Genomic DNA, 14,984 nt, shown 5'->3' with positions numbered 1-14,984 from the left:
ATCTGGGTCGCCAAAATTGACGCGCGGAAACGAACTTCACAACTCACACAGAGTTATAAAGCAGGCATGTTTATTGCGGCGCCGGGTGCAAGGGGATTTCTCCACAAAGCTTGCACACCGGGTTAAAATCATGACAGGTATTTAAAACAGTTAACAAAGATAGTTACGCCTACTGGTGCTACTCCTTTATAACTATTGGTTAATACTTTTCTTACTTCATCTTAAAGTTACAGTTCTCTTTTAATTCACCACGCATGCTCAGAGAGTAGGGGGCTAAATTGGGTTGGGGCTTCTCTAGCTAGGAGGTGTGTTTTTTAGTATTAAAATGAGATTATAATGAGACAAGTTAACTCTAGGGCACTATTTTGGCAGTCTTTTCTATTTTTCTACGATTCGTCCTTGCGCTAATCATTATTGCTAGTTAGCAGAGAGTCAGTGAAGACAAACTTTATCAGCAGAGACTCAGTGGAGACAGTCTTTATCTCTAATATGTCTAAGTACCAGGTGCAGTTGTTACAAAGTATCTTCTCTAAACTTTTCTTTCTTACTTTTAACCCTTGTTTCTCAAAATGCCCTGTAACACAGCATTCCCCACTCTAATTTTTATGGTCAAGCAATGCCTGAGGTCCAGTAAAACCAAGGTCCCATGAGACCAGTTTACCAGAGATATTTTCTGGTGGCATGCTGCCCTGCAATGGGCAGTTCTGTGAAACCAGTGCTGAATGTGGTGCTTACCTTGTATCTTTATAACCTCTTCCTCTTGGCTAACCTGTTCACTGCTGATGTCTCCCCTCTCCCCATCACTAGGTTTGTGAATGGCGAGCTCCTGAAACACTGAAGCAGATTCTTGACCTGGAAATGAGGGACACCGGAGAATCTCATCAGAAACTCTTGCAACTCTGCCGGGATGTTATACAATACAGCGTCAAAACCAGTAGGAATGTGATTTCTAGTGATGTTATTTTGTATGCTAACTTAGGGAGACAGGATAATGTTTACAAAGTTCTGTCACCTTTCAGGAAACCAAGGGTGTGAATGTTTGTTTTCTGCCTGCCTGTACAAGTATGCAAACATTTGGCCGTGTTTCCATTGTTTGACTGAATGCTGGTCACCGTAGGTTTGACTAAAATGTGTAATCATGGCAAACTAATCGAAAACTAATTCCTGCCATTGACATTAATGGTAGATTCTGTCATTTTCAAGTCTTGTGAAAGTCACCTAGACAGGTATGATGTAACAGCCTAGGAAAACAGGCAGAAGGACCTTTGTGTGTGATTTCCTGCTGTCTGAGTGGTGAGGAATGGAGTGGCCATCATTGCCCTCATGCATTCTTAGTGATGATTACCCTGCATTTTTGAGCAATAGTCTTACAGGGTGTTAATTTGCTGATAGGCAGTAATTCCTGTTCCAGACACTGTGAGAAGAGAGCCTGCAGTATTTCAAAGACAGTACCCCACATCTCTGCATGATTAGTTCTCTACGGCTAACCTTTCTGCAGCATGTGTAGTATAATTCAATCTTAGCAAAAAGGGTTGAACAACATCTGTTCAGGAAATAGTGCTGTGGATCAGTAGCTCAGGATTTCAAATGTGGCATAGCTTAGGCTGTGTTTTGGAAAGTGAGAATGACATTTGATATAGTTAGTTGTGCATTTCCAGGGCACGTTCCCTGCTACAGTCACTGTTGCTACCAAGTAAAACTGTAAAATAATTTTGAGAGTGAACGCGTGCCTTTGAAAACCATAGAAAAGTAGCAATACTGATCTACAGGGGGAGTGCACTAATACTATGCAGATATAATTACTGAGTTACTGGAAGGTGTTCTGTTATCTTACTTCTTACTTCTGCAAATTGCCTTTAGATTTTCGTTTGTTACAGTATGTCACCTTAGAAAGGGTATTGTTTATAAAAATATGCTGTGCAAATAGTCTTTAATCTAAGTATGAACATTTATTGAAGCCCCAAATATAATATAAATGGAGCCATACAGCTTACCTCATTTTGCATGTAAAACTACTATACTGTGGATTAAAATTTAGGTGGTGATCCCACTGCTGAACTGACTTGTTTTTATAGCCAGCAATAGTATAGAATTTTCTCATAATTAGTTATATATCAGTGTTTTAAGGCAGGTAAACAAATTCTCTTAACTTGTTATTTTAAGTCTGTAGCACGTTTTTCCAAACTGTTATACTGCCTCTCTCTCTGAATACTGAGACTTCAGTGGGACCACAGGCACAGCTGCCTGGGATCAGCAGGTTCCTGTATTCTACTGCTTAGCAAAATTTGGCTAAGCATCCATCGTGGCCTCTCAAGGCCACTGTTAAAAGCCACTGTGTATACTCAATTGTCAATCCCTTTTCTTTTTTTGGTTTGTAAAGCTTGTGAACAGCCCATATTGATTCTGTGTGCTACTTACATCTCTCAGACCTTGTTTTGGGACCTGAAAGTGCTTATTAAATTTACTTTCAAAGGATTGTCTAACCTAAGAAAAGGACAGTAAGTCCAGAAAATACTGAATGATGAATTGCGGTTTGTAGTGATCAGCATTCAAATGAGAAGGCCTGTGATATATTCTCTTTTCATGTATATCCTGTCACTGCTTGCTTTTCATCTGTATTTTCAGGTCATCCAAGATTTTTCAATCAGCTGTATGCTGGAATAGATTATTACTCGTTAGTGGCTCGTTTCATTACTGAAGCACTGAACCCAAGTGTGTAAGTGTAGTTCTCTGTCCTCTTAATGAATTAGCATGCTTTTTGGAATAACAGCTTTTTTTTTTTACTTCCCCTCCTTCTGATTTCTGTTTTCAGTGTTACAGAGGAGGTAGGAATTGTGCAGGAATTTGAGAGAGAAAACAGTCTGGATTGGCTGAATAGCTCACTAGAAGGTTGGCTAAGCTGATGAGGCCTTTTTTTCTAGTTTGTGAGGTGGGGCTTAGAGGAGGAGAGATCTTTGTTTTTCAGTGCTTTTAAGCCTAGACTTTTATCTTAGTGCATAAAAATGAATTAATCAGACTTACTCAGTTGTTCATTTCCTTTGAAGCATTGTGCGCAGAGTTGAATGCAAATGGTTACCTGTCTACTGTTTACTTGCAAATGTAAAGCCTAAACAAAACGTAATCGTTGCTTGCAATAGATCATTGTAGCTGAAATTTAAGCATGTGACCTACATTAAAAGCAAACTCTGATGTATAACTTTGAGAGTGGAAGTGTCAATGTGATGCTGTCAGGGACTAAGCAATTGCTTTACTGGGTCAGATCCATAGTGGTTTTAGTTTAGTGTTCTACTGCTGGTGGTGGTCAGCTTCTGATAGATTAGAGGAAGGTGAAAGAAACCTTTTTCTAGTTTTAGCAATATTCTGTGGCATGAGTTCTGTAGTCTTAATACCAGTCATGATGCTTTTATTTTTGTTCAGATATACATATGAAGTATCCCCTGTGTTTCTGTTGGTGGAAGAAGCAGTCATCAAGAAAATGATTGAGTTCATAGGCTGGGAAGAAGGTGATGGTATATTTAATCCAGGTAGGAACAGTTCAGATTTCAAGCTGAGTCATTATAAACCAACTAATACCAGTGATTCCATGAACATTGGATTAATGTAGAATACTTGATAATGCATACAAAAATCCAATGATGCGCACACACAACTATTTAATCCAGGTTTATCTGATGTGTTTCTAGTAATAATTCTGTGAATCTGATCAGTGAATGAATGAAAACAGTTCTACATTAAATATAATCATGTGAAAATTAATTGTTTGTAACTGATGCCCTTCCTGACCTTATTAACAACAGTACCAACAGCCTCATTGGACTGAGTCAAATTGGTTGACAGACAGGGAGCTGATTTATGTGTTAGACACCAACCAGTGGTGCCTGAGGGCACTGATCTGTGTATCCTGCCCATTGGCTCTGGGAGCCAGAGTTTATCTTAATGGGAGTGTCATGAGCTTAACTCCTTTGAGATTTGATAGTTTTTTTAAAATGTTACGATAAGGTCAACCAAACAAATATTTCTTAAGTCACAGTTTTCAAATGTTCTGTAAAGCAGCGTTTCAGCCCACTGTGTTGAAAAAATGAAGCATAATGATATTATTCCACAGATTATTCGGATAACAAATTATTCGGCTAGATATGAAGTTTTTCTGTCTAATTTGGGTGTGAGAAGAGAAGTCAAATAAGTAAATGGATTTAACCCCCTCCCCTCCAAAACCAAAACAAAGTCAGTAATTCTAGCCTACATGTGAGTAGTAGAAAAATAAACTAAAATCCCCTAAAATATTTTTTTAAAAAATATATTAATGGTATGGATTGTTTTTCATGTCAGATTTGATATGTATTTTTAGTAGAATCCTTGCTTTTGCAGCAGAATTGTTTGATTAAAACTTACTGAGATACTGTCAAAAGAGAAATGAATTGTACTCTTTTGTACTAGTTTTGTGTAAGGGTTTTTCTTATTATTTTGGTTTTGTTCTTTCAAGTGAATAAAACCTGTCCAGATCTTACCTTGCAGATCTTCCAGTTCCCACTCACTGTGTTTTTTTTCTAATGGCTTTTTTCTTCCCATAATACTCTGAGGCCTGCTTGCCCAAGAGATCTCTTAGGCTCTGTACTGTGCAGCCACAGCTGAGCTTGGTGCAGGCAGCTGAGCTGGCACTGCTTCAGTGGAAATGGGAAGGAGCTGTTGCAGGGTATCCTCTGTTGAGGAGGACTGTTTGGGCACAGTTCTTATTCTTCAGGAAATATCCCCAAAGAGTATTCAAACACACTCTGTTTCCATTCACGCTGCAGAGCCCAAAGTTCATTTTATGTCTGTAGGCTTTTGGGGAGGAAATAGGCTATGATGGATGCATCTATAGGCAACTGTATGGTTTCTTTTTTCCCTAATAGGTCAAGCACTGAGACACAGGACAGGTGCTAGGACTGTGGCTAATATAATATTTGTATGTCTCTTTCTGCAGGTGGCTCTGTTTCTAATATGTATGCTATGAATTTAGCAAGATACAAATTTTGTCCCGACATAAAGGAAAAAGGGCTTTCAGGTTTGCCAAGACTAGTCCTGTTCACTTCGGAAGAGGTAAAAACAAAACAAAAAAAGCTTTTCGAGCTTTATTTTTCAATTACTGCAGAATTATATTATTTGCATATCTGATGGAGCACTGGTGCAATAGTTTTGTCGTCAGTGTATGATGTGGAATATTAGAGCTAAGTAGAGAAGTCCGATAGTACATTTCCCTGCAGAACCTTCCTTGCTTTCGGAAAACAAACAGAGATGTTCCTGCTTTTGGAAATTGCTGTTATAAGAATAGGTTGTACGTGGGGCAAACCTGAAGCAGTATGCATGTGGTATGTTGTGGATTTCTGCAGCATTTGATTTCCCACAGCATAAAGTCTAGCAGGAGCCATAGTAGGTTTTGGATGTCAAGGTTTTTTTCCTGCAGGTTTAATTTGTACTAAGCTTAGCATTTGTGGACCTGTGAGATGGCTCTCTACAGCTCCCACTCTGCCCTATGTCTGAGTGCAGATTGGTTGTGGTACAGAACGAAACCCACCATAAAGCATTTCAGGAAAAAACTGCTGGATCTTTAGACAGTTCTTCTTTAAATAATTGAAAATATGTGCTAGGTTTAAAGTTTTTGAACAATATCTGTCCAAACTGCCTGTTGGAAATTGAGTTATATTCATACATTTATTCTGAAGCTAATTTTTTTGAGGCACTTTTCTCTCACCTGTGTCTCCAATTTTAAGAGTTTATAATTTGATTAGTACAGAGTTGTTACTGGTTCTGACTCCACTATATAAAGGCCCCAGTGGAAGTGAGAACCGTGTTGTTCTAGGAAGTATATAGTTACTAGAATAATTTTAGCTCTTAAGTTTATGCTCCAAACAGTTTGCAGTGTAAATAGACGAGAGGCTTATTTTGAAGAGGCCTGAGGGATGAAGGCATTGCATAAGTTGTCCAAGACAGCACATACATGTTGGAACTGAATCCAAGTGTCCTAAATAAAGGAATTTTTTTTTCCCAGGCAAAATATATTCAGGTTTTTTCTTTCTGAAAAGTGTGTATATGAAATGACGTGCCAGTTAATACTTAATCCATCACATTACATCTTAAAAAGAGCTAAAAAAGAAAAAATGAGGTTGAAACATGTTCTGTTAATGCTTTTGAAGTGAAGCACATAGAATTTTTATCATGAAGTAACATTTTATTTCATTGCAAGATTTAACTAAAACATATACTCTCATACCCAAAAACAAACAAGCATTTAATATCATGACAAAAGAAATTTTCTTTGACACCCAGTGTAAATTTATTTTGATGCCTTTGCTTCACCAGAAAGATCAAAACCATAAAATGTAGAACTGACCAGGAAAAAATAAAGTGGTAAATTATTTGTAAGGCAATGTTCTTGATCTCTAATTCTTTGCTTGATTCACAAAACCATGTTGTCTTTAGTACTCGATAATCACTTGCTGTAAAGCTGCCACTTCTACTAGTTAGATATTGTGGCTATTGTCTAACATCTCTAGTGTTTATTCATGGCTATGAGGGGGGAGATGTGCATATGCATACATACTTATTTTAGATCCACCTGTACTGAGTCCAAGTTATGTTGCCCTTTGTTTAGTTCAGATACGTCATATTGAGAATATATGTAATAAACGTCCCACACTGAAGATAAGTACGTAAGTGCTGGTGTCGCAGAATCTTAATTTTTTATTATTTGTTTTTATTTTGAGCCGCCTTTTATTTAGCAGTTTGTGCCTTTCTTTTTAACTGAAGAGGTACCTGGAGAAGCAAATGATTTAAAAAAATGATCCTGGAGAAGTTAAGAACCTGTGTTTATGTTTGACATGAATCAGGCAAACAGTGTTGGCATGGAGAAGCCATGAGGCTATAATGAACTCAGAGTGACGATAAGGAGTCAAAACACACGGCTGCTCAAGGCACTTGTGTCATTTTAGGGCTTGGCTTCAAGACTGTGTTCAAATGAAATTATTTTTGCCTTGAGTTGCCAAGTCCCAAAGTTTCAGTCTGACACTTGGAAGACTGAAAGAATTGCCTTGCTGTAGAACAGCGGAATGCATGGACTTGTCAGTGACTTAATTTTATATGGTCTGGGGCTGTGTATTTTTTGTATGTTCTTGGATAACATGAAGGTGTATATTTAATGCAGGGCCCACCCAAGGTTCTCATGTGCTTTGTTTGACCTTCAGGAATAAAAAGGCTCCTTGTTCCTGCAAGTAAAATGCCTAGCTATTTAAAATTATGGTGATGTACAGTGAATACTGTTTATACTCCTACTCTGTAGTTCTCTTGCTGGACCACAGAGTGATTCCTCTTGAGACAGTAGCAGTAGTAGAGAAATTGTTATATCCCACTTTCTTGAGGCATGATTTGTGGCTCTGTAGGAGCTGAATACAGTTGTAGTTATAGATGTCATCCCACCTTTTTATCACTTTTTGCTATTTGAGTCCCACATGAACTTTATTCTGACCCAAGAATGTAGTGCATTGATCAGAAAGGTAGAAATCTGCTAAATTTGAGGTAACTGAGGGTGGTAGAGGATGTATAAACAGTTGAAACGTGCATGCTGATATGAGCAGTTTTTTAGATGCAATGAAACTAAATTCCTCCCCAGTGCAACTTGATCATGAAACTAATAAAGTGAGAGAACACAACATTAACTCACCATGTCATGCCCTGTTGAAATTACAACAGACAAAAATGAGTAATAAAACAATCTCATAATAATGTAATTGCTTTATGCAATCATGTTTCTAGGAAACTTTTCAAAATCAAGAAAATACAAATTTATCTTCTGTTTTAATGAGCACAGGGGGAAAGTACCTTGTCTTTGCAAACGTTATTAGGAAAGGAAAACTATGTCTAGCTATAGTTAAAATAGTACAGTAGCACATCTCAAATGTACTGTTACAATTTGATCTTGTGCTCAAAGGCATTCATTTCTTACTACAAATGGCTACAGATTTAATATGTGTCCAAACAAACAAAACTGCAAAAGACATGGCAAGAGTAATCTGAACTCATGGTATTTAAAATCATTATTTAAAATTACGTATATAATCTACGTACAAATAATACCTTTTATCTGGATATTTCTTTCTCTTTTTTTTTGGAAAAGGAACTATGAACAAGTGAATTAGTTGACATTGTTGTGACTGGAGCTGCTAAATGTTCTCTGGTATATTTTTTCTTAAAATGATGCGGTGTAATTTAGCATAATGGCTTCTAGTAATGATAGTGGGGAAAAAATAGAAATTCTTGTATGTTTTCAATCAATATAACTGAAAGACTACTTTTTTCATTAAGGAAAGCATATTCCAAATCTATGTAGTAGTGTAAGTCTTGTGCCTTTTCTGTCCTACTGAAGACCTGACAAAATTTTCCAAAAGGTGCAGAAGTACTTATGGAGGCGAGAAATATGTCTCGTAGCCTGTTTTGTTTTGGTATTCTCTTTGCTCTTCTCTCCCTCTGCTTTTTGGTATAATCTCTCAGGTGCTCAAGCCTCTTTTATCTTTCTTCCAGTCTCCCATACCATTTTTTATAATAAAATACATGATTTAGTGATTGCCTGTTTACTAGTATACTAAATCTGCAGGTCTGCTGCTTTCTGAATTTGGAGCAATCTGTTTATTCCTGGTGATTCATACCTTTCATTTGAACCTAATGGATAGAAGTCAGTGAAGGAGGTGACCTGTATTTTAAGTGATTCACTAATCAGTTGAAAATATCTCCAAACTTCTACTGAACAACCCACAGCCACTCTACAATCTTTATTACCATTATTGATGTAATTTGATGTAATGTAAGACTAATTATCCACCTATGTATGTTATTATTCTTGTAACAGTCTAAATGAATGAGTCCTAAAGGCTTTGTGGATGTGTCATGTTACAAAATTAAGCTTTCTTAAAACTACCTGATAGTATCATGTCTTTGTATGCCTTTGTTTAAAAAGTGGGTGATGGTGGGGGAAACCTTTTTGTCAAAAAGAAAGAGAGCTATTTGAGATGATCCATCTCATCAAAATAAGCATGACAGGCTTTAATACCCTTAATATATTCATGCCCACACATTAAAATGTTGTAAATTTTTTGTAATTATGTTCCACAGTAACTGCATTTGTGTGAACTCTCTGGAAGAAAATGGAATTAATTAGCCACCTGGCTTTACCTCCTGTATGAAAAGTAACAATTCTAGACATCTTCACGGTTGCCGGAGTATGCATTATTTTAACTCTTCAGTAATAATGTGAAAAAGAGCCAATTTTATTTTTGAGAAGAGCATTGATAATCCAAGTCTTGGATGATCTTGATTCTGAGAAGGACTGTGTAGTCCTATGAGACGCTGCATACTCTCAAAACTGATTGCATTGCTATGAGTGGGTAGGCATTTGGCATGCTGCAGGTTATTCAGAGTGATTTTGACATCTACAAATATCTTCATGTTAAGAAGGTTACTGTATCTTGAATTCCCGGGCTAATCTTGAAGATGGATTAAGCTGAGAGTGGCATACTCTTATTCTGGAATAAGAAAAAACGTTCTTATGCTGGAATAACAGTAGAGCAGGTCCTTATAGAAGTGAATGTTGGAAATATGGTAAGATATACCTTGAATATTTGTTTAACAGAAAAAAAGCTTGTGAAAAGTACAGAGTGGACTGTGGACTTGAATATCCTTCTCACCAGAGCCATTTCAGCACATTCTGATTGAATAAACACCCATTCTAACACGCTTTGACCAGGCGAAGGGGCCTCTTCTTTTAGAGTCACTTCAGAGGCTTCATACGCTAATGCCTGTTTTTCAGTGCAAAGTGAGAAGTGGGCTGCAGGTATCCGTACTCATTCAAAGACATCTCTGTGATGAGACCTAGCTAAAATTCTTTGCTGAAATAGTAACTTCATTTTCTGAAAAATGCAGACTGGTCCAGACTGCAACCTTTTGCAAAATCCATATTAACTTTTGAAGATGTGCTGAGTCCTATCTAAAGTCTGCTTGCTTTCATAACAGCTTCTGAGATTCATGATCATGTGAACAACCTTCTCAACACCGTAATTTTCAGGTCCTTTTGCAGAGACAGGGCTTTGAAAGCCTTGGAAGTCCCAATTGTACCATATCTAAAGGCTTTGGTAAGTCTTGGGACTTGAGCTCCTTGATCCTATGAACAGAGTTGCTGGATCGGGGCAAGGGTCAGTTTAGCATAGTATCCTGTCTCTGGCAGTGGCCAACAGCTGATGTTTAGAGAAAGTGTATAGAAAAATTACAAGGCTAAAGTGGTAGAGGCTTTAGATGTATCATAAGATACATCCTAATTAAGGGTCCAGTTTCCAAGGAGTGGCGCTTTTGGACTTTCAGACCTATCAGTTGCTTCTAGGTTGTTGAGTTCAATAGCCTTTGGACCTTTCTTCTCATGCATTTCCTAACTCTTGCAGTCATTGACACTTTTGACTCTGTTCTATTAAAATGTTTTGAAACAACTAATAATTCTTCCTTGATGTCACTTCAAAATTTCTGCTTTTCATTCTAATGCAGAACCAGCTTTAAAAAAATTGTGTGGAATAGAGCTTTTTTTTTTTTTGAGCCCACATTTTATCATGGTGCACATCTTTTTTGTCTTATTTTCCCCAGTCTTCAGTGTGTGTCATTGTTAAATACAAGATGGTCTTGGTGCTGTGTAGCTTTCTCAGTTTGCTTTTTGTGTTAGGATATGCTGTTCTGACTGTTAGCTGCTGCTAAATTAATTTCAATGTCAGTGTTCCCTATGCTAAGGAATTTCTTTCTTTTGCTTTAATTGTGCACTTACCTTTTTTTTCATGCCTCTTTCATTTACAGTGTCATTACTCCATGAAGAAGGCAGCCTCCTTCCTGGGTATTGGTACAGAGAATGTTTACTTCATCAAAACAGATGAAAGGTAAGCGAGCAAAAGCCATGGCTGTGGTCTCTGAGCCTTTTTAAAATGCAGTAGATCTGTACATAACCAAACTATTTGAATGTAACTGAAAAAGTTTTAAATCTGTGTCCCTTAGAGGTAAGATGATACCTGAGGAACTGGAGAAACAAGTCCAACGGGCCAGGAAAGAGGTGAGAGGGGGAGAGAGGAGGAGTGTATGCAGACTGTGTGCTTGTGTCTGAGTGAAAGGAAGGAAAACTAAGAGTGAGTGAAATCTTAAAAGTAGGGCAGTTAATGTTAACAGTGCCTTTCTTACAGGTGCAATCTGTTTGCCACAAACTTGTGGAACAAGCCAATACTTTTAGGTGCTACACTCTTACGAGGGAGAAAAATTCCATGGAGTGTTTACTACTAATGAAAGCCCTGAGTACAGCACTGCTTTGAAGTATTTAGCACATTTCTTCTAGGATTTCCTTTGCCCTTGATCGTTTTTTTAAATGGATGCAGTATTTGTTTTCCTTAAATGGTCAACAAAAACTGTAGGTTTTTCAGTTAATTACAGCAGCTATTACTCTATCCTCTGCAGTGAGCAAGAACTGTAACATGTGGCTTAGTCTCTAAAACTATCATACAAGCTACAAATGCTAAGTTGGGTCCTTTCTAGTATTGTAGTAAGAGTGCAGAGATTCCATCCTGTGCCTCTTTTTCCCCAGGGACTTTGCCAAGTAGAAAGTCAAAGGCCATCATTTGAAAATGTACTGATGTGTGTATTTGGACAACATTAATGTACTTTCCCACCATCTGTAAGACAGTACTTATTATGGTCAACATAATTTATTTTAGAGAGCTTGGAGGACTGAATGTGAATTCTAAGGCACAGAGCATCTTCTTTCGGCTTGGTTAGCTCACCTTATTTCTCACTTCCAGTTTGTGCATCAGAGTAGTAGGATTCAGAGCTCAGCCCTTACTTAGTCCATGATCTGTAAATACCAAGTAACTAGTGCAATGCCCATGGTGCGGACGATACCTACCGTGGAATCCTACCTTGGGAAGGTACCGTGCTTTTGTGGCTGATAGAAAAGCCAAGGCAGTGCTGTCATGTCATGCACTGGCATGGCCACAACAGCTTTTGCTAAGATCTGATTTAGCTACATCTTCTGTCAAACAACCATCTCTTCTTTGAGTTTCATGCTAGATAGCATAACTGTTGATACATGGTGGCCCTAATGACCTAGCAAACTCTTGCTTGCCTCTTTCTGTACTTTGCATTATCTGTGGAAGACAAACTGTACTTCACTTGTTTGAGCAAGCTGGGAGGGGAAGAAAAAGGACTGAAATAAAATGGAGCAAGAGGAAGGAGGCTGACAGGAGAACAAGCTCTTTGGTCTTGCAAAAACAGAATTCTCATTTGTTGATGTAATAATAAATCTAATGGTTACTTGAAAGAAATCCTCTGGCATTGGTGACTTTTAAAAAAAGGTCAACCTCAGTATGGTGCTCTGCAATTTAAAAACAAATGTTCTGTATTAAAATGCTCTGCTTACAGGTGAACACTATTTCACTTGCATTTTAATGGAAGTTACAGGTATATTGGAAGGATTTAATTTCATCAGAGCTTCAGTAAGTGTGTCTGTCCTTGATAACGTGCTACTTTACAACTTTTACAGAAGGACACTTCAGTGAATTACAGTAAATATTCTAATGACTCTAGACAACAGAGGATGTATTTGCTAGTGATAGGAGCACAAAATGATCACCGACTATGAATAGCAAGAGTCTTAGGTCTTTTTTTAGAGAATTTAGTCAGGAATTTAACTATTGTCAAGAAGAATAAAAATGTAATTCCCTTCTCTGCAGGAAAAATGTAATGGTAACAACCTTTAAAATTTGTAGAGATCCTAGACTTGTCCCCATATTCAGTCATGTTACCTACTGGCTGCTGGGGGACCTTTGACTTTGATGTAGTTGTGGGAGAAAATTGGTGAGAATGCTAACAGAAACTAGGTGCAGCAGATAAATCTTTGCCTCCCTTGCAAGTGTTTTGTACTTGAGCTTCAGGCTGGTTTGTAAGTTTGATTGACTTTTGTGGTAGGTTGTACTAGGAATGAATGACCAAGAAGTGAATTATAGGCTGGTAATTCTTTGTGAATGTATGGGATTAATTTAAATTCATTCCAAGGTTACTTTTCACTGTTTTAGCAATTTGTAAAGAAATTTTAAAATACAAATAAATCATAATTATGTACCTTTCTAACAGTCGTCTACACTGTTAAAGAAGTATAAAACTGTCAGATTGTAAATGTGAATCAAGCCTGTCTGCCTCTGTAGCAGATGTTTAAAAGTGGCAACACTTTTTTTTAAAAAGACAGATCAGATTTCAGCTGAAGTGAAGATACATAAAAGACTCATGTGTAGAGTTTGATTTTTTTTTTTTTAGCTGTTGTCTGATTTCAGTGAAGCTACATTGAGTTACATCAACACAGAGACTTAGATCATCTGAGAGATTTAATTCATTGGAAATGAACTCCACGGATCCCAGATTGTACAATTTAATAACAACTTTAGTGCCTCTTCAGTAACTGCGTTATTATGCTGTGGGCCAGGTGCTGAAGCATGCAGAGGAGTTCCTTCAGCATGTATTTACCAGCAAGTGAGACTGCACAGACATTGCTAGGGCTGATACCCTCAACTTCATGAAGTTGTTTCAAACTCCGCCAATTCTTTTAATTGTTTCAGTTTCTGCTCCTAAGTAGGCACAGACACATACATCTGCAAGGGTAGGTACCAGCTGGTATATGTGGTTAGTTGAATGGGAAAGCAATGAGCAAAGCCACTGAAACCAAAATGGATGGCGCGTGATGGTTGTCTGAGCCTGCAGCATGACATTAGTTTTTCTTATCCCACCTGTCTAACCTTAAAACTGTCTGAGATTTCCAGTGGTCTCTCTCCTGATGTTCAGTTACCATCTACAGCCCTTCCTGTTTCTAGACAGGGGCAGGAGCAAGATGTAGACCATGCTGTAGACCAGGCATTGGGGTCAGACAGTGATGACTGTCCCAGTCACTCTATGTACCCTGGCAGTGCTGCCTAAGGCAAATCATGTTCCCTAACTTGAAGGTTCCTCTTCACCAGGCAGAGAATAGGGGCATTGTAGAGACAACGCAGGTGGATCCCCTAGAGGGATGAGCCCTTTCCTTGCATGGGTAGCCTGCTGGCTGAGCTAGTAGTTTTATTTTATTCATCAGATTGGCAGCAAATATGGTAGTAAAATGTGGAAGACTGAGAAAATAAAATCAGTGTATAAAGAGAGATGTCAAATATCTGGTATGTTTTGATCTTGGCAAACTAGCATCTGTCAAAACAGTCTGAAGCTGGTGAAGTCTGAGATGGTGTTAACTGGAAATGGAAAATGCCCTTTTTTAAAAAAAAAAAAAAGTCAGCACTTTTAAACGCAGTACCTTCTGCTGGGAAACTAAAACGTAGACTATTGCATCTTCGTCCTACATTCCTAGACCTTTTTATACTTCAGCTCTGCAGATATGCTGGAGGAAATGAGCAGTGCAAATGACAATTTTTTGTTTTGAATCCTATTGCAGGGGTCAGCACCATTTCTTGTCTGTGCTACAGCAGGCACAACAGTGCTGGGAGCATTTGATCCTCTGGATAAAATTGCTGATATCTGTGAAAAGCATGGCCTCTGGCTTCATGTTGACGTGAGTTTGTATACTATGTAGTTTTGTTTAGCATTGCTTTTTTATAATTGTTAATTTTTCTTTGACTGTTGATATTTCTTTGTAGAAGTAAGTTGGGTTCTAATAACTTTTTTTTTTTGCATAGAGAACAGAAATACATTCTGATTTGTCTCTGTTACATGTGCTGAAAAACAGCAAATAATTTGGTTATGACAAGCAGTCAAAGCTATTTTGTCACTGTCAGGTTATATTTCAAAATTATTTTAAAATCAATTTCTTCTTGCTACCTCCTAAAAATGCTTCAAGGGTGATATATACAAATGTAATTTCAGATTACTTCCACATTCTGTTGGAGAATGGACACATTAGAGTT

At 37.8% G+C, this 14,984-nt stretch overlaps 1 protein-coding gene across 1 annotated transcript in view; it reads left to right on the top strand.

The window, feature by feature from the left end:
* The window catches only part of GADL1 (glutamate decarboxylase like 1), a 113,453-nt gene that overhangs the window by 41,472 nt on the left and 56,997 nt on the right, over positions 1-14,984 (top strand). Inside the window, exons 5-11 of the mRNA XM_059819072.1 lie at positions 808-934; positions 2,626-2,716; positions 3,418-3,524; positions 4,964-5,079; positions 10,861-10,940; positions 11,056-11,110; positions 14,516-14,632. Of these exons, the coding sequence (XP_059675055.1) occupies positions 808-934; positions 2,626-2,716; positions 3,418-3,524; positions 4,964-5,079; positions 10,861-10,940; positions 11,056-11,110; positions 14,516-14,632 (693 nt within the window). The remainder of the gene's footprint in view (positions 1-807; positions 935-2,625; positions 2,717-3,417; positions 3,525-4,963; positions 5,080-10,860; positions 10,941-11,055; positions 11,111-14,515; positions 14,633-14,984) is intronic.

Source organism: Gavia stellata, chromosome 6 (genome assembly GCF_030936135.1).
Source record: "Gavia stellata isolate bGavSte3 chromosome 6, bGavSte3.hap2, whole genome shotgun sequence".
Classification (NCBI taxonomy): Eukaryota; Metazoa; Chordata; class Aves; order Gaviiformes; family Gaviidae; genus Gavia; species Gavia stellata.
This window is presented reverse-complemented; position numbering and strand designations above follow the sequence as displayed.